Below are 18,464 nucleotides of genomic sequence, written 5' to 3'. Positions count from 1 at the left end.
TGCAGCGGGTTGCGACGCTGGAAAAGTCTGAGCAGGCGAGGAACCGGCTTGAAACCCGGGTCCATTTTGTAAGAGTTGGGGCTGTCGGGAGAACAACTCCGAGCGTCGGGGGTCTGGGACACGGCGCAGGGGGAGGCTGGGCGAGCGGGGCTGCGCCCCAAGGAGGCCACTGCGGCCTGAAGCCCCTTTCCGAGGGGAAGGAGGGTCTCGGGGCCGGCTGCCCACGACCCGCCCCGTCCTTCTTGCCGGCGGGGAGCGGAGGGCTGCACCCCCGGGCCGGGCCCGCCCCCCGCGGGGTGGTGCCGGTGGAGCGGAGCGGAGGATGAGGATGAGGATGCTGCTGCTGTTGGTGCTGGTGCCGGTGCTGGCGGAGGGGCGGCGGGCGGCCGTGCTGAGGCTGGGGCTGCGGGGCAACCCCCGGGGAGAGGTAAGCCCGGCTTTCCTCTCCCTCACCCTAGACGCCAGCCTAGCCCGGGACCCGCGCTATGTCGCCTTGCTCAGGTGAGCCGCGTCCCCTCCCCGTTTTGGGCAAAGGAAAAAGGGCCGTGGGTGGGGGGTGAGGGGAGGGGCGGCGAAGGGGTCCCCCCGGAGCCGGGGGGAAGCGGTCCCCGGGAGGCAGAGAGATCCGCAGCCCCGGAGAGGGGAGCCCGGGCATCCCGGCGGGGCGCTGGGAAAAGTGCCCGGAGGGGCAGGGCTGGGAGGCAAGCTGGGGACATCGGGGACACCCCATGGCTGGAGCTGGGCCCGGGGGAGGCTGCTGGATCCTCTCTGCTTCGGGATTCACTGATTTCATCCTCCCAGGGCAGCGAGGCGGAGGGAGCGTGGATGGGGGGAAGGCGCAGCTCGGCGCGGGGGGGTGACTTCGCTGGAAACCCACAGGGATAAACTTAGGAGAGGAGCTGCTCTGCGAGCAGATAAAAAAGGAGAAGGAAACCGCCGAGCAGAGAGGTTACATGTGGCAGGGCTGGGGGCTGCGAGGGAAAAACCAACGGAGTCCTCGGGCAGCTTTTCAGGCATTTGCCGGGGCACTGTCAGCGAGAAGTCAAATAAATGCTGAGGAACGTCTGTCACCATCAAAGCTGAATCGAGAGGTCCTTAAAATGAAGCCTTTTTCCCCCCTTGGGTAACACTGAGCAACTCTGGATTGCCAAGTGATGGTGTTCCCTGCCTGTTTGTTTGGCTCTGAGCTCTCTCTTGCCTTTTTTTCCCTGCTTTTGATCTGGTTTTTTTGTACTCTATTCCTTTTGATTCTACCTTTTTTTGGAATCTACCTTAATTCTTTCCTTTTAATCTGTCTGCTCGCATTTTTCAGTCCTGGTTTCCCTCCTCCCACCACTTTCATTGTTTCCTCCTCACCAAGGTGGGGAAAGAGGAGACACCAGCTTTACTGGAAAGTGCTCAAGTCCCCAACCTGCAGCCCCAACCTCACACCTTGGGGTTCAGTCCGGGGCCAGCCCCGCGCCGTGAGGAGCGGGGAGCACTTGGTGGCCTCTAATCTGCTGTGTGCCACCACGGAGCAGAAGGTGCCTGTGTGCCCTGCGTCCTCCAGGGCCTCCCGGTTCCCCCCAGCAAAGGCTGGGTGTCAGTGTGGCACACCCTGTGCGCAAGTCGCGGAGGCAGAGCTTATGTTATGTTATAAACCTGCTTCACTAGAGCTAAGGTTTGTCCCAGCGTGGAGACTTAATCCTTCTTGGGTACAAAAGCGATCACTTTGGCTGTTGTTGACAGAAACTGGGACTGATGGTGTAAAATCAGTTTTATGTCCACCTCCTCGCGGGACTGGTACATTAGTTCTGTATAAACAAAACCAAAAAATCTAGCGCAGAAGGATGCTTAGGACAAAGAAAAATATGTGTTTTGAAGTATTGCCTTGCTTTGCCCCCAGGATTGGACTCCCTGTCCGTGAACGTGTTCCCTGGGGCGCGTCTTCCCCTCACTGCCTCGCCAACACTCTCCTGGCTCACTTGGCCAGCAGCAGCGTCTCTGTGCCATGGTGTCTGCACGGGGACACAGGTCCAGCGAGGGGTCAGGAGTGCCCCGAGGTGACTTGGGTAGCCTCAGGTTACCTACTGCAGCACGTCCCTCTGAGCACTTGCCGTGTTTAGCCACTATACTGAAGCCACGCTCTGCACAAATATATATGTGTTTCTCCTGTTTCTTGACATCCCTTCCTCAGCAATCCCAAACTGCGTGCCCTGGCGATGGCCCTGTCCCCAGGCTTCCTGAGGTTTGGCGGCACCCAGACAGATTTTCTCATCTTTGATCCCAACAAGGATTCAACTCTGGAAGAAAAAATCCTCTGGGAACTCCAGGCCCAGCAAGGTAAAACGGGCATCAACGTGTTAGACTCAAAACCATCCTGGGTTTAGGAGGTGGCTTTGATGCAGGCAGGGGATGCCGCAAGGGCACAGCAGCAGTGCTGGGGGTCCTCTGTGGGGTCAGCATTGCTCTTCTCCACGGAGAGGAGATCTGTGGACCTTCAGCATGGTCTGTGGGATGAGCTGTGCCAGCTGTGGGAGAATGAGGAAGGGCACAGGGAAACTCCTGTCCACCCCGGCGTCTGCTGGGACACTCCCTTTGCTGCCCTGCGCTCCCCGCAGCAGTCTTGGGAGCTCCCCTGCCGCCTGGAAGGTGGTCAAGGTCAGTTTAAAAGTTGTGGTTTCATTGCAAAAATTAAGTAATGGGTGGAAGAAATAACCTGATGAGAACAGAGTGTCCATTTTCTCTATCTTGGCCAAAGCCAGAGCTAGGCTGGGGGCACAGCCTTGCCTTCCTGTCGCTTTGACAGGGCAAGTGCAAACCCACCGGGCCACTGCCAACTGCTCGAGCTTGCTCCTGGTGCGGGAGGTTTCCCACTGCGTTGAAGTCCATTTCCTCTTTAAACTTAGCAAAAGCACGTAAATCCTTCCAGAAGTGTTTCACATGAAAAATTTCCCATCTGTTCCTGTGGTACATAGCACAGCAGTGCAACCGTGTGTCACTGTACAACTGGTGACGCTCAGATTTGCAGTTAAGTGGTACTTCCCCCCCCCCCCCCCCCCCCCCCCCCCACTACTGCTTTGCTGTGCGGCCGCCTCCTCTCTGGGTAACTGTGACTCTGGCTTGCACCTTCCTCTTTTGGCTGTGGCTTGTTCCTCGATTGCATGCCAAGAAAAAACATGAGCTTGGGGAAAAAAAAAGCATCTTATGCCATATAATACATATTTATGCATCAAGCCAGCCCTCTTTCTGTGTGGTTTAACACAGTGAAAGTAGGGGGCTGTTTCACAGACTGGCTCTCAGCCTGGCACCAAGCAGTTGTGAGGCCTCCCGAGGGGTCCACCCTGGCCGTGGAGACAAGGACTTAATTGCTCTCATCCTTCTTCTGCCCTACAGAGACTTGTGGCTCGAGGCCTGTGTTTGCTGCTGTTGAGAAGCTACTGCTAGCCCAGTGGCCCAGCCAGGAGAAGCTGATTCTTGCAGAGCATAACTGGAAAAAGCACAAAAACACCACCATTACAAGTAAGACTTTGACGGGTTTTTCTGCTAGGGTTTATGATCAGGGGGCTGCAAACCTCTGCCCCACGGTAAAAGCACTGTAGGCTGTTAGGAGCTGAAACCACTGAAAATGAATAGTATTCTAAGTGGGTGAAATGTTTCTGGGAAATCTTTTTCTACTGTCTGCCAGCTCATATATAATAGTACTCAGCTGCTGCAAGAGCTGGGAGGATCTCAATACCTTGCAGGATGGTGGGTAGAAAGATCTGGGCTCTTGTGTCCAGCTGGGAGAGCTTGGCACGTCTGCAGCACCAGGCTAAATAAACAGAGGCAGTAAAGACTGTCACTTGGCCGGAGCTCATCTAGCACGCTGTAACCTTGAGATAAACATCCCCCCTTTCTCCTCCTACAGAAAACACGCTGGATATTCTCTACAGCTTTGCAAACTGCTCAGGGTTTCACCTGATCTTCGGGCTCAACGCCTTGCTGCGGAAAGGTGGCTTGCAGTGGGACAGCTCGAATGCCCGGGCGCTGCTGGACTACTGTGCCTGGCAGAGGTACAACATCTCCTGGGAGCTCGGGAACGGTGAGTGTGAAGCCTTCTTGTGGGCCAGGCCAGCAGGCACCTGGAAAGCCACCGCCGCAGGGAAGGGGCTGGCAATTCGGGGTGTCTTGGGTGATGGCCCATAAAGGCAAGGTGATGTTTTATTGGGAAGCGTTAAGCTCTTACTTTGCGAGGAGGGATGTCACAGAAGGCCCAGTGAATGAGCAAACTGAGAGGATTTTGCTGCTCTGAGGTGAGCTGAACAGTGCAGGATGTCACCTCAGCGGACTGGTTGGGGCAGAGTGCTGGAGTTTCACGCTCAGTCACCTTCAAACATCTCACCCACACTGTGCCAGATCATGTGAGGCCACAGGGGGCTAGTACTTCCCACGTGGAGCAAGCTGCCCTTATTTTATGCCCCGACGCTAGAGCAGGGTGCTGATGCACACGCGTCTTCCCCAGAGCCGAACAGCTTCAGAAAGAAATCTGGCGTCTACATCGACGGCTTCCAGCTGGGGCAAGATTTTATTCACTTACGCCAACTTCTGAGTAACTATCCCCTCTACCGGCACGCGAAGCTCTACGGTCCTGATGTCGGACAGCCCCGAAAGCACACACAGAGACTGCTGAGAAGGTAGGGGTGTGGGGCAGCACCCCCCGGGGGGGGTGGGCGTGGGTAGTGGTGGCATGTCTGAACCCAGATACAGGGGACATAAGGAGGAATCTGGGCAGGATTTTAAGGATTTTCTGCTTCAAATCAATAGTAAGGATGTACAAATGGGTACGTCCAGTCTATTTGAGAACTAATTTCCTGCATTTTTCCTTAAATTAGAAACATGGAATTTTTTCTTTCCTTGACTGGGGATGACTGAAATCTTAGCTGCATGCATGAGCTCAAGGCTTAAAACTCAGACAGCTGAAACTAAGACGCTGGCAGTACTTCAGTGACCCGCACACCTTTCAGTGGAGTGCTGGCTCTGGTGCTGCGTTAACAAGGCTTTTCACCTTAGAAATCTCTGCTTGTTACACAAGCATTAATTCATCCTCCCAACAACCCGCTGAGGCTGCCCAAAGCCTATTTAAGGCCATTGAATGACTCGAGCGTGTCCAGAGAAGGGCAATGAAGCTGGTGCAGGGTCTGGAGCACAGGTCTGATGGGGAGCGGCTGAGGGAACTGGGGGGGGTTAGTCTGGAGAAGAGGAGGCTGAGGGGAGACCTCATCGCCCTCTACAACTCCCTGAAAGGAGGGTGCAGAGAGGGGGGGTGAGTCTCTTGACCCAAGGAACAAGTGACAGGACAAGAGGGAATGGCCTCAAGCTGCGCCAGGGCAGGGTTAGACTGGCTCTTAGGAAGCATTTCTTTCCAGAAGGGGTTGTTGGGTGTTGGAATGGGCTGCCCAGGGCAGGGGTGGAGTCCCCATCCCTGGAGGGGTTGAAGAGTCGGGTTGACCCAGCGCTGAGGGATCTGGTGGAGTTGGAAACGGTCAGTGTGAGGTTCGTGGTTGGACTGGAGGAGCTTCAAGGGCTTTTCCAACCGAGATGATTCTGTGAAAGCCATCGAAAGTGTGGCCCCAAAGCAGTTCTCCATCACTGCCTCCAGCCGGGGAGAGAGGGGGAGGGCTGTGCGCAGCAGCTCACTCGTGGGGGCCACCCGTCACCAGTACCCACTAACCCTGGCTCTCCACTGCATCCCCTCTGCTTGCAGCTTCCTGAAATCGGGAGGGAAGGTGATCGACTCTGTCACGTGGCACCAGTAAGTACCACTCTGGATACCGTTGTCACTCTGCTTATCACCTGTTGTCTTTACAAAATGTCAATTTGAACATCTCAGTGTGAAGGAGGTGGAGAAATTCCCCCTTTCAGCAGTTCCTCGGGTGCCTCTCTGCAAACTTCTCCACTCAGAATAAGAGATATATTGAGGGGGTGCATTAGAGAAGTGCAGAAGGTCTCCTAAGAGGCCCAAAAGCAGCGACGGGGGTTTGTAACATAGGCGCAGCAGTGGGGAACGCCACGTGTGCAGAATCGTCCTTTTGCTTGCTAAATGTGTGCACTGAGAAAAACAGAAGTGGGATGCAGAGAAAAAGACGGCACAGCAGCTTTATTTCTCAGAAGAGAGTGAGGGGGTAGGTCACAGCTGTCCCCCCCCAACCCAGGAGAGTTTCTGGGACAGTTGAGCCTTTTTGCATACGCAGTGTTTCAACATGTACCAGAAGCTCGTGAGGTGTGAGCAGTGGTCCTGGTTATCTCAAAGCTCCGAGTTACCAACACTTGCAAATAAAATGCACTTTCCTAAGGGAAGAAGACGCTGTTGTATAAAAGGAAAGAAGGTAGCTCAGACTTACTCAGCAGAGATGCCTCTGCTGAACTTCTGCAAGAGCAGAAGGTTTTCAACGTTGGGTTTTAAACAACCCATGGGTGACTGGGCTTTGAAACAGAGTCTGTACCCCTGACATTGGTTCTCCCCTTGGCATTAGAAAGGCTGAATCTGCTTGAGTGTGAAATTTTCGGTCCCTAAAAAGCAAATTCAGAGAGTCAGCCTGCTGGCAAATGCAGCCAACTCCTTGTAAAAAAATGCCTTATTAGCTGATGCATTACATGCTGCCTTTTTTCCCTGTTTATGTCTGATATAAATGAAAAGCCCCGCAGGTCTGGCTGACCCTCACCCATAAAGAAGTGCTAGCTCCTCCTGCTCCCTTACGTTTGCTCTCCAAGTCAGTTGGGGCTGTCTGTGGGTAACTCGCCCCCAGATCCCACCCACAGTGCAGACAGCACCAGCACAGTCCCAGCCCTTCGCTTCTGTACTGTGACTAAGAGATGCAGTTTTAAACTGCTCAGGCGGGCAAGTCGACCCCAGGGCACCTGCCTTGAGCTCCGCATGTTTGAAAGTGATTTCCATGCAAAGGGGGTTTTCTTTCTGGAGTCCAGTGCAGCATGGTGACATGCAGCAGCCAGGTGACAGTGAGAAAAGATGCTCATGCTTATATATTATATATATATATATATATATATATGTAGACAAATATGACTTATCTATGTATTTTGAGCTGCTAGCAAGGCATAAAACATGTCCTCCCCTCTTCCTGGGCTGTTCTTGCCCTGTGGCTGCCTTTGCTTTAAATGGGCACGCGTTATTTTCTTTACTAATTTAGGATTATCGGGTTTTAGCTTCCTCTTGTGGCTGGAAGACTTCAGCTACTTCTGGTAGAACTGAATGATAGTGTGCTGAAATGCAAAAAAACACAAGGAGCCCAATTTCCCATTCTTTATTTGGACAGCCCAGACTCTTCTGCTCATGGTGGAGAGCACCCTTCATCCCATGGGGACGCCTCCATCTCGTTCCCCTCCAGATGGCCAAAATACTCCCACAGAGGGACAGAAGCTGGGATCTGATATTTTTAATATATAACTTGATACAGTAAAGCAAGTAGTCACATAGGAGTGTCAGACTCCTCAGCAAGAGAAGATTTACAGAAGCTGGCTTTTACTCAGTGATGCTTTCCTTGTTCTAAATAAGTAGATGCAAAAAACCCCTACTACTTCTGTTGATCAAAATTTCTGTGATATCGTGCCTCCATTGAGGTAGTTACACCTGACAGTCCCTTAAATACAAACAACACACCTACACATTTAGAGAACAAAAAAAGAAAAAACGGGACAGAAAAATAATGCTGTGGATAAATATATCAAGCAACTGAGTACTTTTGGTGGTGTTTTGTACTGGTGGTGGTATTTTTCCTTAATTTTGGCTGTGCTTTTTTTTCCATTTGCAGTTACTATGTGAATGGACGAAGTGCAACAAGGGAGGATTTCTTGAGTCCTGAAGTGCTGGATACCTTTGCCGCAGCTGTACACGAAGTTCTGGAGGTGCCTTGTCCTGTTCAATAATTGCCATGTTCAGTTTTCAGGGGGTTGTCCTGATCCAGTGTCAGGGCAGGTTTCGATATGATCCCAAGAGCGAGATTAAGACACAAACGAGGTCAAATGCCGTATACCCAAACCAGGTTTTTATTATTAAAAAAGTGAAGAGGGGTAGCGACAGTCATACGACATTTCAGTCTCTCATGGGGTTAGCAGAGAATCCTGAATAAAGTGCAAATTCTCACTAGCAATCAACAGGGATCCTCAAAGCTCGGGTGCTGCTGTCATTGTAAATTTAAAAAAAAAAAAAAATTAACAATACTACTAATAAATAAGCTCCAATAGTTTGCCATGTAGCAGGCATGGTGCCAGATACATCTCAAACCTACAAGTCTCTCATTTATCAATGTAGTCATTACTCAGGGATGTAATTTATGGTCATACTCCCCACCCCACCCCGATTTCTTTGTATTTTGAGATCCTGAGAACAGTATAACTTAGAGAACACCACTACTCAGCATGAGAAGGCTTACAGGACCTCGCTTTTAGTGATGTTTGCCTCGTTCTACATAGAACGTAGATGTGATTTTTGGATGGGGGAGGAAGTAAATCTGCTTCTAGTCCTTTTGATCAAAATTTCTGTGACATCCCACCTCAGTTGATGTAATCCCTTAAATGCAAATGTCATATGTAGGCATTTGGCTAAAGCGCAAGATTTTGATTGCCCATTATTTCAGTAGCCAAAAACTTAACTGCTGTCTCTTTCTCTTCCTCCCTACACCACACTGGCCAGATTGTTGGTGGGACTGTGCCCGACAAGAAAGTCTGGCTGGGAGAGACGAGCTCTGCCTATGGAGGGGGAGCTCCCAGGCTGTCCAACACTTATGTTGCTGGCTTTATGTGAGTACCGTGTCACAGCTGTGAGGAAATGACACGTTTTACCAGCTGAAGGGGGTTGCGTACATGCCCCATGGGAGGAACGTCTCCCTCAGGCTTCCTGGGGAGCTCAGGCGACTGGGTGGGTTGAGGATCGTAGCCTTCCTGCTGCTCCCGTGTGCTTCCCCTGTGCCTGAAGTTCAGCGTAGGCCCAGGTAATAGCAGATACCGATGGGAAATGGGAGTTGAGAAGCGTGAGGAAGTTGTATTTCTGCCCTCGAATCTGCAGTGCTAACTCTGTCCTTTTGGGAGGACAGAAAGTCATTCACGAGATGGGTGTCCATTTCCGATGTCATCCCTTGGCCACCGGGAAATAACTAACCAAAGGGAAATTTGGTTGTGAAAATAGTTTTCTCTAAGGACTCCAGTTGTAGCATTTTGTTGAAATAAAAGAATTGAGGCTTTTCTTAGCACTTTGATCAGTTTGTAGATTCAGGAAGATAAAATTGCGTCGGAATGTGCGGTTCACACTTTGAAAATTAACCAAAAACATGGTTGCAATGGTTTTTTTGCCCTCCTATAAGGCAGGATGATCTTTTTCATCAGGGCCTGGTGGGTCAGCAAGTCAAAGCCTGGTAATGAGAGGCAGCCTTGCTGGTGTGATGATTTCTCTCAACCTGCAGACTCTTGGCCAGTTGAGGAGCAATTGCTGCCACTCCTGGTTTCCACTGCCTGCAAACAGGGGAGTGGAGCAACTGTTCCCACCAGCTCAGACCTCCAGAGGTGGTCTGAAATTATTTTTTAAGGTAATCAATGCAAGACTTGAACTGAAATTAGTTGTGTGGTTTTTAAGGCAGTCAGCATCATGCCCTAATTCTTGCTTTCCTACTTCCTGAGCTGGTTGGAGGGGAGCAGTGGTGTACAGCTGAGGTCAGCAATTTCACCTGCACTTTGTTTGCTTTGTTTTTTTTGGCAGGTGGTTGGACAAACTTGGGCTTTCAGCCAGGCAGGGGATTGATGTGGTGATGAGACAGGTTTTCTTCGGGGCAGGGACCTATCACCTGGTGGATGCCAACTTTGAGCCTTTGCCGGTACGTATGCGACCCCGCTAACGCCGTCTGAATGCTGCATGGACTTCAACGCTGGATGTGGAGATACAAATCAGCTGTTTTAACAACACAAGATAGTGACAGATTTTGTAGGGTAGTCGCAGTTATCCTTGCACCTCAAGTTAGTTCATGTTTCAATAGGGGTTCATGTGTGACATATATCTATAGATACAAGATATTTACTGCAGCTGCAGTCTTCAGCACAGCACAGCAGAGACTGATTTCTGGGACGTGATGCTCTGATTTGTATGTAGCCACTTCTGGAGTTCACAAGACTTTTCTGGATGGACTGTTTTGGTTTGAGTGTTCCTCAGCTGTGTGATGAGTAGCTTTTAAACAGAAGTGATAGGAGGTATTAGAATAAATTATATCCCAAGTGAAAACCAAACCAGCGTGAAGTTAAGACTCAAGCATTTTGTAGGTCATGAGCATATTTAGCTTTCAGTAGTGGCTGAAGGATAATTAAATGAAAATACGCATTTAGGATTAAGAAATAACATTCTGCTATGATGAAACATCATTATTTGAACTATACCTTATTCTTGCATGTACAGCATGTTTCCGTGTGCTAGGAGCACTTACCTTGGGGTGAGAGGAAAGTGTCTTTAGCCTTTCCCTCATTTTTCTGCTTCTAAGTTGTGATTTTCACAGGCTCACAGACACCATCTGAGAGGAAACCCAGCATATGGGGTTTTTCTGTCCTGCCTGTTCAGCTGGTCCCTATGCCAGGGGCTGCGTTGTCAGCCTTGTTGCTTTCGGCTTTTTATTCCTTCATTTAAAATAGATTTAATTTGGACTGAAAGGATGTGCCTTGTTCTTCACCTACAGGCAGTACAGATGCTAATCAAGCAAATAACGCTTTAGAGGCAGGGAAATCCAAACACCCGTCCATCAGTTTTAGTTAGCATGGAGATGAAGAAGCACAGAAGCATCAGAAGGCTGCATCTCCTTGCAGAGGGGCTGAGCATGCAGGCCGATAGGAAAAGTCACTTCCCTCGGCTTGTGGTGAGTCAGGAGAGAAACACCACAGTTTTTCTTCTAGGAAAACCTCAAAGACAGACAGATAAACAGGGAGCAGCTCTCAGCACCTGCCAGCTGGAGCACATCATCCCCCGGGGAGGAAAAAAGCGGCCTGCCTGCAGCCTCCTAGTCCCAGAACACATCTGCACAGACCATGCGCTCTCTTTGGTACAGTCATGGACTGCATAAAGGAAAAGTAGCAGTCAAGATGCAGGAAGAAGCAGACCTGGAAAAAATGAGTCTGCACTGAGCATCACCCTGCTCTCAGGCATCATCCAGAGATGTCAGAGGATTTACTCTTGACTGGCATTCAGAAATTAATCCTGAAACCTGTTCAAAAGCAAGATGTTAGTGAAAGGTGAAACAAAGACATTCACTCAACAGTCAGAATCCAATATAACTGTTAAGCAGAAATTCTTTATTAGCAGTGCTGGGTCGCCCTGGGGATTCTCCACCATACGGGCTCCCCCAAACTAGCAAGGGACATCAGTTTCCATACACAGAAATCATACATATTCGTTAGATTTCCTGGAAAGGGGTGTCTTATGATAATGAGTTCCCGGAATTCATTTACATAGTCCCAGCATGCGTAGTGGAAATAGGGTGAGGGGCTTCGGTGGTCGAGGGAAGAAGTAAGCAGTCTTCTTCACGGTGTTCACTAGCTGACCTTCTTTCCAGAGCATGTGCTGTGCAGTAAAGTCCAGGTGCCTCCTTCCTAAATCAGCAGAATCATCCTCCCTAGATTGTATCTCTGTGTCCTTTTGTTCAAGTTCCCCCTTATCCCCCAAGTGTCCATTGAAGGCTCTGAGTCTGCCATCAGTGAGTTATATAGGGAGCGTTTTACTTTTGTCTAGACAGACAAAGAGGCTTGGGGAAGACAGTTGAGGAGTCACTGGGAAACAAACACAAGGAAAACTCTCATGCATCACAGTTTAGTCTTAATCAGAAATTCATTGGTTTGAGCCCTTTCAAAGGCATTAAAGTTGCATAAAGAAGAAGCATAAAGGCTTCTTCCCCGCCTTGCACCTGTGGACTGGGCACAGGCTTTCCTGTAGGAAGGGCTGCTCACCCCCAGGGGTTCAGCCCTGAGGTGCCCTGTACCCTGTAAAAGGGCGTTTCCAAAATGCAAACACTCTTCCTGCCCAGAAAGAGCTCCGAGATTTGCATAGGAGGGGAAAAATGACTCTAAGGTACCTTGTAAACAAAGCTGTTCTGCAGCCTGGAGGCAGGGTTTTCTCTTTAGCTATGCTGTTTATGGAAATTTAGACAGATATGGTGAAAAATTTCATAAAGCAAAAAATTGTAAGGAAAAAACCCCTGAAATTACCAGCAAAATGAACATACTGTGTGGAGTACCTGGCAGGACACAAGTGTTTATGTGTGTTTTTGTGCCTCCCAGGACTACTGGCTCTCGCTGCTCTACAAGAAGCTGGTGGGTACCAAGGTGCTGCAGGTCGACCTGGGAGGAGCGGACAAGAGGAAGCTCCGCGTCTACCTCCACTGCACGAACACCCTCCAGTAAGCTTCCAGAAAGGGCAAAATTTCCCAGAAACTGACCCCACGGCCACTCACGGGCCAACAAAAGCAATCTGGGACATCACGAGGACTCACATTTATTTCTGTGAAACCTCTTTCTCTCCTGATCCCCACCATCATCTTCTCTTGCCTTGCAGCCCAAAGTACAGAGAAGGGGACGTGACCCTGTTTGCCTTAAACCTCTACAACGTTACCCAACATTTGCAGCTACCAATTTACTTATCAAGCAAGCACGTGGATCAGTACCTCTTGCTGCCTCATGGCAAAGAGAATATACTTTCCAGGTAAGCGTGCAATCCCTCCTGTCTCTGTAGAAAGGATTCTGAGTAGAGTTAGATGGCCTCTAAAACCTCACCTTGTTCAATTTGCAAGGTAGTGGTTGGGGTATGGGGATTATATTCAGCCATCGGGGGCCGGGGGGGGTGCGTTCAGTAAGGTCTGACTTCTGTTAAATCAGGTCTCCTAAAATCAGGCTGCTGAAAGCTTGCTAAGGTACAAGGACACTTGTTTGATGTTAATCGGGAAGCTTTTTCCTAGCAGGGTTCAGGGCTCTATACCAGCTGCTAGTCCTTTTTCTTTGCACAAGCACAGTTATCTTGCTTTCCCAAGTGCTGGCTCCTGACTTACAGCAGTGTGTTCAGGCTTTGTATGGTTTCTGTGGTTGTTACCACTGATGCATCGGCACAGGAAGGATCTGCTCGGTGGGCATAGAAGACATCTTGCAGGAGCAAAACCAGTTAAAATTTGTCCTTTTCAAAGCCTGTTGTGCTGTTAACCTCACTAAACATGTGCTTTTCAACTTGCCTGTGCTATGACTCTAAGGAGTCCTTGCAGAGGGAGCGCATCTAAACCCTCAAGGGAAGTTTAATTTGGCTTTGGGCTGAGTTTGTGTTTACACTCGGGTCCAGAGCTGTTTGTGCTCGATGGCAAACATAGCACAGCTGCCCAAACAGTCTCTCTGTACCTCTCCAGGTCTATTGAGCTGAACGGCCATGTGCTACGGATGGTGGATGACAAAACGCTGCCAGAGCTTATCGAAAAACCCCTTGGGCCCGGCAGCGTACTCGGCCTTCCAGCCTTCTCTTACGGCTTTTATGTTATCAAAAATGCCAAAGCTATTGCTTGCATTTAAGTGGTTAATACACACACAGGATAAATTTAAAGCACTTGGCTAGTAGGGAAGTTTAATCCTAGAAATTAACATTTCTACTGTGAGATTTAATTCTGGCAAGGGATGCAAATGTGGCAGCGCTGGCATGACCTGTGGGCTGGGGAAGACATAGAATCAGAGATCGGTTTGGGTTGGAAGGGACCTTAAAGATCATCTAGTTCCAACCCCCATGTTTTTTACATGCTTGCATAAGACCAAAAAAAAGTCCCCCATGGGACAGGCTCCCCTCAGCCCACCCAGCACAGGCTCCCCTCTGCCCTCCAGGACAGGATCTCCTCAGCACCTCACAGGACAAGCTCCCCTCAGCAGGTGCAGCCGGGGTCAGGGGGGGAGCCATCCCTGCTCCACCACCCTCCCTGCACCTCCCGGCCGCTGTGTGAGGCTGCCTTCCCCCCGGCCTCGCGCAGCGCCATGCCGCGCCACGCTGACCCCATCGCCATGCCGCACAATGCCCTTCCCCGCTGGCCCGTGGCGTGATTTGTACGTGAAGGATGCTTGTTAAGCTCTGGGGGGAATTATCCAGGTAGAGCAAGCCCAGCCAGGGCCTGGTTTTGCTCTTGGTCCAGCCTGGATTGCTGTGCATGAGCACAGGGTCCTTCTCCATGCACGGAGCTGCACCAGCTCTGCCAGCTGGTAACCGCAACCTCCCCTCTCCTCATTTTCGCAAGCACAGCTCTCAAGGCAGTTCCCCCAAGAGCTTGCCTTTAGAAAGGATGAGCAGGGTTTTTATTTTAGTTGTACGGCTGTGATTTTTGCCTGCACCACGGGGGGGAAGCCCAAGGAGGGGTTGTGGTTGCTGAGGGCATCTCAGGGTGGAAAGCGGGGACACGCAAAGCAAACCGAGGTCGGGGTGCCTGCAGGGGGAAACACCTTGCTGAGAAACCAGGTCCTCCATGGGATTTGGGGCAGCACGTGTGTTTTTCCTAAGCTAGGAGAGTTCAGTCACAAGATGGAGCTGTGGCCACGTGGTTTCCAAAGGTGGGTTTTTGACACACAAAATGCAGGCTGTTCCTGCAGGGTGGGCTACTTCTGCCCTCACACACTTGATCCCCGGGAGGATTAAGGAGAGGAGCCCACCAGTGCCCCGGCAAACCCTCTGTGGTCAGTGGGCTGCACGGCGAGGGCTCGTGACTCCTCAACCTTCACCACCTTGCAGGCAGTTCAGCTGGAAAGGACTTCCCTTCCCTGACCCTATCTGCAGGTGACCCTATCTGCTTTACACTCCCTAACTCGCTCAGGGCTCTCTTGTCCTCGAGGAAACGGGACAGTAAAGCCCCTGAGCAAACCACCCACCCCTTGACCATCAGAAGGACATCAGTGGCCTTAGAGCTTCCTGGGGACAAACCTGCCTGGGCAGGCTGACATCCCTCCTGCTGGGGAAATGCTCATTGTGGGCCAGAAATCTGCGTCGGCTTTTCTCCCCAGCTGTGCGTTCCCCATGCACACCCTGCTGCGGGTTCGGTGTGCTGCTGGCCACTTTCCTCTGGCACGCAGGCTGCCAGTCTGCAGGGTAGCAAAACGCCTCAGAGAATACCTGTTGTCTCCCACACGTTTATTTGCATTTATTTTTCTTGAAGATATATATAAGCCATGCCACTGTAAACGCCTTACGATATTTTAAGCACAGCAGGGGAAAACAATACCACATGACTGTATTTCCCTTTTTAAGCTTTAAAAGGATGCTACCAGCTATGCAGGGCAGGGGAGGAGGGGACCTTTTTTAATAAGAAGACTTTAAAAACAGAGGTACTTTTGAAGCTGTGATGAAAAACTGCACGATGAAAAGGTTACATTTAAGTTCATTGTGTCAAGGGAGCGTTTGCATCCACAGCACAGATGCGTTCTGCAAAGGGTTGTGTATCAGGGTAATATAGATCAGAAATGAGAATAAGGAAGGCTAAGTTTGTTTACATTGTCCAAGTTCAGTAAAAAAAGAGAGTGTAAAATGGAGTGGAAAGACTTACATACGGTCAACATAAAGTTAATATATATTATTGCTATAATAATATGTTACAGCTAAGTCATCAAAGTTATTGTTTGCCTGGTAGCTTCTTTTTAGAACTTTTCTAACAGTTTTGTTTATTCCAATGCTTGTGACTTTTGTATTTGAAGATTTTAATTAAAGTGATTTATACCAGATTTTGGCAATCTTCCATTTTTTTTTAAGACTCCTTTTTGGCATACTGATACTGCGACACTCCCTACATTTCTTTTGGTTGTACATCATCTGCGCTTTTTATGATTCCCAACAAGAGTACCCAAGTAAATAAAAATCAAAGAAATCATATCCAGGTTGGTGTGTTTCAACTGTAGTTGACCACCAGTTGGGATGCTATGGCAGAGTGGCAAAAGGTGTGATTTACAGCTCATGTAACCGCTTTCAACTTAAAAAGCTCTACACACACCCAAACAACTTCTCTTTACAAAGTTTTGTATATCAAGCTGATAGCTACTGTTAGCTCTGTACAAAGCGAGCGGGAGGGAGGAGTGTAGGAAACAAGATGCTGGATCCCAGCGCACCAAGACAGGTTCGGTCAGAACCAGAGGCAAACATCACCCTCGCAGGATCCGTCTGCAGCAGCAACACCTGCCCCATGGGCACCTTATCTCAAGGGCGGGCTGTTTTTTTTCTCTATGAATGCTGTAAACCTTGGGGACTCAACCTTTAATGTCAATAGTTAGATATATATATGCACACACACATACTTACTTATCTGAGACCAGGAACAACGATTATATCTTGCACAAGTTCCAATTTACTTCTGCATTTTTGATTCTGGAGCTTGGATTACTCACCTTGTATTTACTGTAAATCAGTTCCTGAAAGGTGGAGTAAATTGCATCATGAGACCTTTGTATAGGGAATATTTTAATCTATGTGAAAATAAGGAAACCGATAACCTCCTTAAAATCAGAGGCAATTTGACCATCAACTCAGATTTGAGTCATACAACACAAGTAGAACCTTAATAGCTTTTGGTAATTTTTCAGTCTGAAATGTGCTCTTCTCTAGATTTTTTTTTTAATGAGGGGCCAGGCCGCCTTATAACGAATATAAATCTCGTGACAGTAAGCTTGCTTTTCTGCTTTGCTTTCATGAGCTTCTTAAAAATTGGCTGCAGATGGTCCAGAGTTTGCTCACCACATCACACATTTTAAAAAAAAAACTGCCCACAGTGTCTGCAGAGGAGCACCCACCCGGTGAAAATCAGAGTACTGAAGTTCCTGCGGACACCGCAGGCAGAAAGGCTGTGGGCACGTGTTGCTGGGACTCGCTCACTGTTCTCTTCAAACATGCTCAGGCAATCGTCCATACCCAAATAAAGCCCACGATGACTGACCTCATCAGCATGGAACAGAGCTAAAGAGGAGCAATCCTATGAGGAGCGATTGAAGGAGCTGGGACTGTTTACTTTGAGGAGGAGAAGGCTGAGGTGAGACCTCATCACTCTCTACAACTACCTGAAAGGACATTGTAGAGAGGTTGGTGCTGGTCTCTTCTCACAGGTGATTAGTGACAGAACAGGAGGGAATGGCTTTAAACTGCAACAGGGGAGGTTCAGACTGGACATTAGGAAAAAATTTTTCCCAGAAAGAGTGGTCAGACAGTGGAATAGGCTGCCCAGGGAGGGGGTGGAGTCACCATCCCTGGATGTGTTTAAGGGTCGTTTGGATGAGATGTTGGGGGATGTGGTGTAGGGGAGAACTTTGTAGAGTAGGGCTGATGGTTGGACTCGATGATCCCAAGGGTCTTTTCCAGCCTGAATGATTCTATGATTCTATGTTTTTTTATGGTTGGAGTCGATCTTAAAGGTCTTTTCCAACCTAAATTATTCTATGATTCTATGATTCTAAAGTCACAAAAAAAAAGATAGTAGTTACACTTCATCAGAGGTGAGCAACTGTTTCTTTTATGGTCCTGTGTAAATCGTTTTACTGCTGTGGAATACTGCTCATGAAAAACAGCGAACAGATGAATGTGAAAGTCACTTCTCTGTCACACTGGGTTTTTACTTCCTCCTGGTAGACAACATTTTTGGAAATTAAAAGTTCAAAATAGTTTCCCTTGCTCAGTGTGTCAGTCATTCAAGCTGAAGGAAGTGTGGAATGAAACAGAAGTTATACACTACAGGGACACTGAATTCCCCCAAGAAATCTTTCAGCAGCAAATCTGCGGACATTTTATCCCTGAAACCATGCCATGCAAGGCAAAGTTTTTATGGCTCTGTCCAAAGCTCCCCTCCCTCCCCAGTTTATGCAATAGCTCACCTAAGATGGTGGGAGAACTGAGTGAATGAGGACAGAGATCCAAAGGCCATATATTAAATCAGAAATTGTTATTAACTGCAGTCTGAGAGGTCTGGGAGATGAGACATATGCTGATGCATGAACACCTATGTCTTGATGACGATATGTTTGATGATACACAGCCACCTATGGGATTTCAACAAATAGTGTGGAAGATTGAAGAAATTTAGGTAAAACCAGCACACATGCTTTTAGCAAGATGCTGAGGTGTGTTATAAGTAAATTCTCAAATTGATGAACGGCGCGCACCTTCGAAGTTTTTTCGTCTTGCTTATGTGTTACAAAGTGATGTATATTAATGAAACTCTCATATATATTCATAATCTATCCCCATCTACCCCCGCTTCATATTTTAATGAGGTTTCCTCCTACTTGCGTCTGCGCAGTAAACTTCAACAGTTCTGGGCGGTGGTCGCAGAGTCCTGAATAGTGGTCGTAGAGATGAAGTATCTCCTCTTCCTCGCCGTTAAACTTTTCACCCCAAGGTTCTGCGCAGCCTCTGTAGTTCTCTGACATGTCTCTGCATGCCTCTTGTCTCTACATGTCTCTGTTAAAGCTTTGATAAG

At 49.0% G+C, this 18,464-nt stretch overlaps 1 protein-coding gene across 3 annotated transcripts; it reads left to right on the top strand.

Annotated features, from left to right (window-relative positions):
* The first annotated feature begins 322 nt into the window (after nucleotides 1-322).
* HPSE (heparanase) lies at nucleotides 323-15,729 on the top strand. Of its 3 annotated transcripts, none has more exons than XM_074823791.1 (12): nucleotides 323-501; nucleotides 2,177-2,322; nucleotides 3,376-3,501; nucleotides 3,890-4,063; nucleotides 4,484-4,655; nucleotides 5,726-5,773; nucleotides 7,791-7,884; nucleotides 8,672-8,778; nucleotides 9,731-9,845; nucleotides 12,283-12,401; nucleotides 12,557-12,703; nucleotides 13,392-15,729. In XM_074823791.1, the coding sequence occupies exons 1-12, from the start codon at nucleotides 323-325 to the stop codon at nucleotides 13,549-13,551; spliced, it is 1,587 nt and encodes a 528-aa protein (XP_074679892.1). In that variant the 3' UTR covers nucleotides 13,552-15,729. The 3 variants fall into 3 exon arrangements, with proteins under 3 accessions (XP_074679892.1, XP_074679893.1, XP_074679894.1); XM_074823792.1 differs by having other exon boundaries at nucleotides 384-427; XM_074823793.1 differs by lacking the exon at nucleotides 2,177-2,322 and having other exon boundaries at nucleotides 398-501.
* The last annotated feature ends 2,735 nt before the right edge of the window (nucleotides 15,730-18,464 follow it).

This window comes from Strix aluco, chromosome 4, assembly GCF_031877795.1.
Source record: "Strix aluco isolate bStrAlu1 chromosome 4, bStrAlu1.hap1, whole genome shotgun sequence".
Taxonomy (NCBI): Eukaryota; Metazoa; Chordata; class Aves; order Strigiformes; family Strigidae; genus Strix; species Strix aluco.
The sequence above is the reverse complement of the archived record's forward strand: the minus strand, read 5'-3'. Positions and strand labels throughout refer to the sequence as shown.

What these genes read in the sequence shown, in the direction of transcription:
- HPSE (XM_074823791.1), top strand. Translation starts at nt 323, where the DNA reads ATGAGGATGAGGATGCTGCTGCTGTTGGTGCTGGTGCCGGTGCTGGCG. An exon ending in CGCTATGTCGCCTTGCTCAG is followed by an intron (nt 502 to 2,176) that starts GTGAGCCGCGTC and finishes TCCCTTCCTCAG; the next exon opens with CAATCCCAAACTGCGTGCCC. An exon ending in AAAGAGAATATACTTTCCAG is followed by an intron (nt 12,704 to 13,391) that starts GTAAGCGTGCAA and finishes GTACCTCTCCAG; the next exon opens with GTCTATTGAGCTGAACGGCC.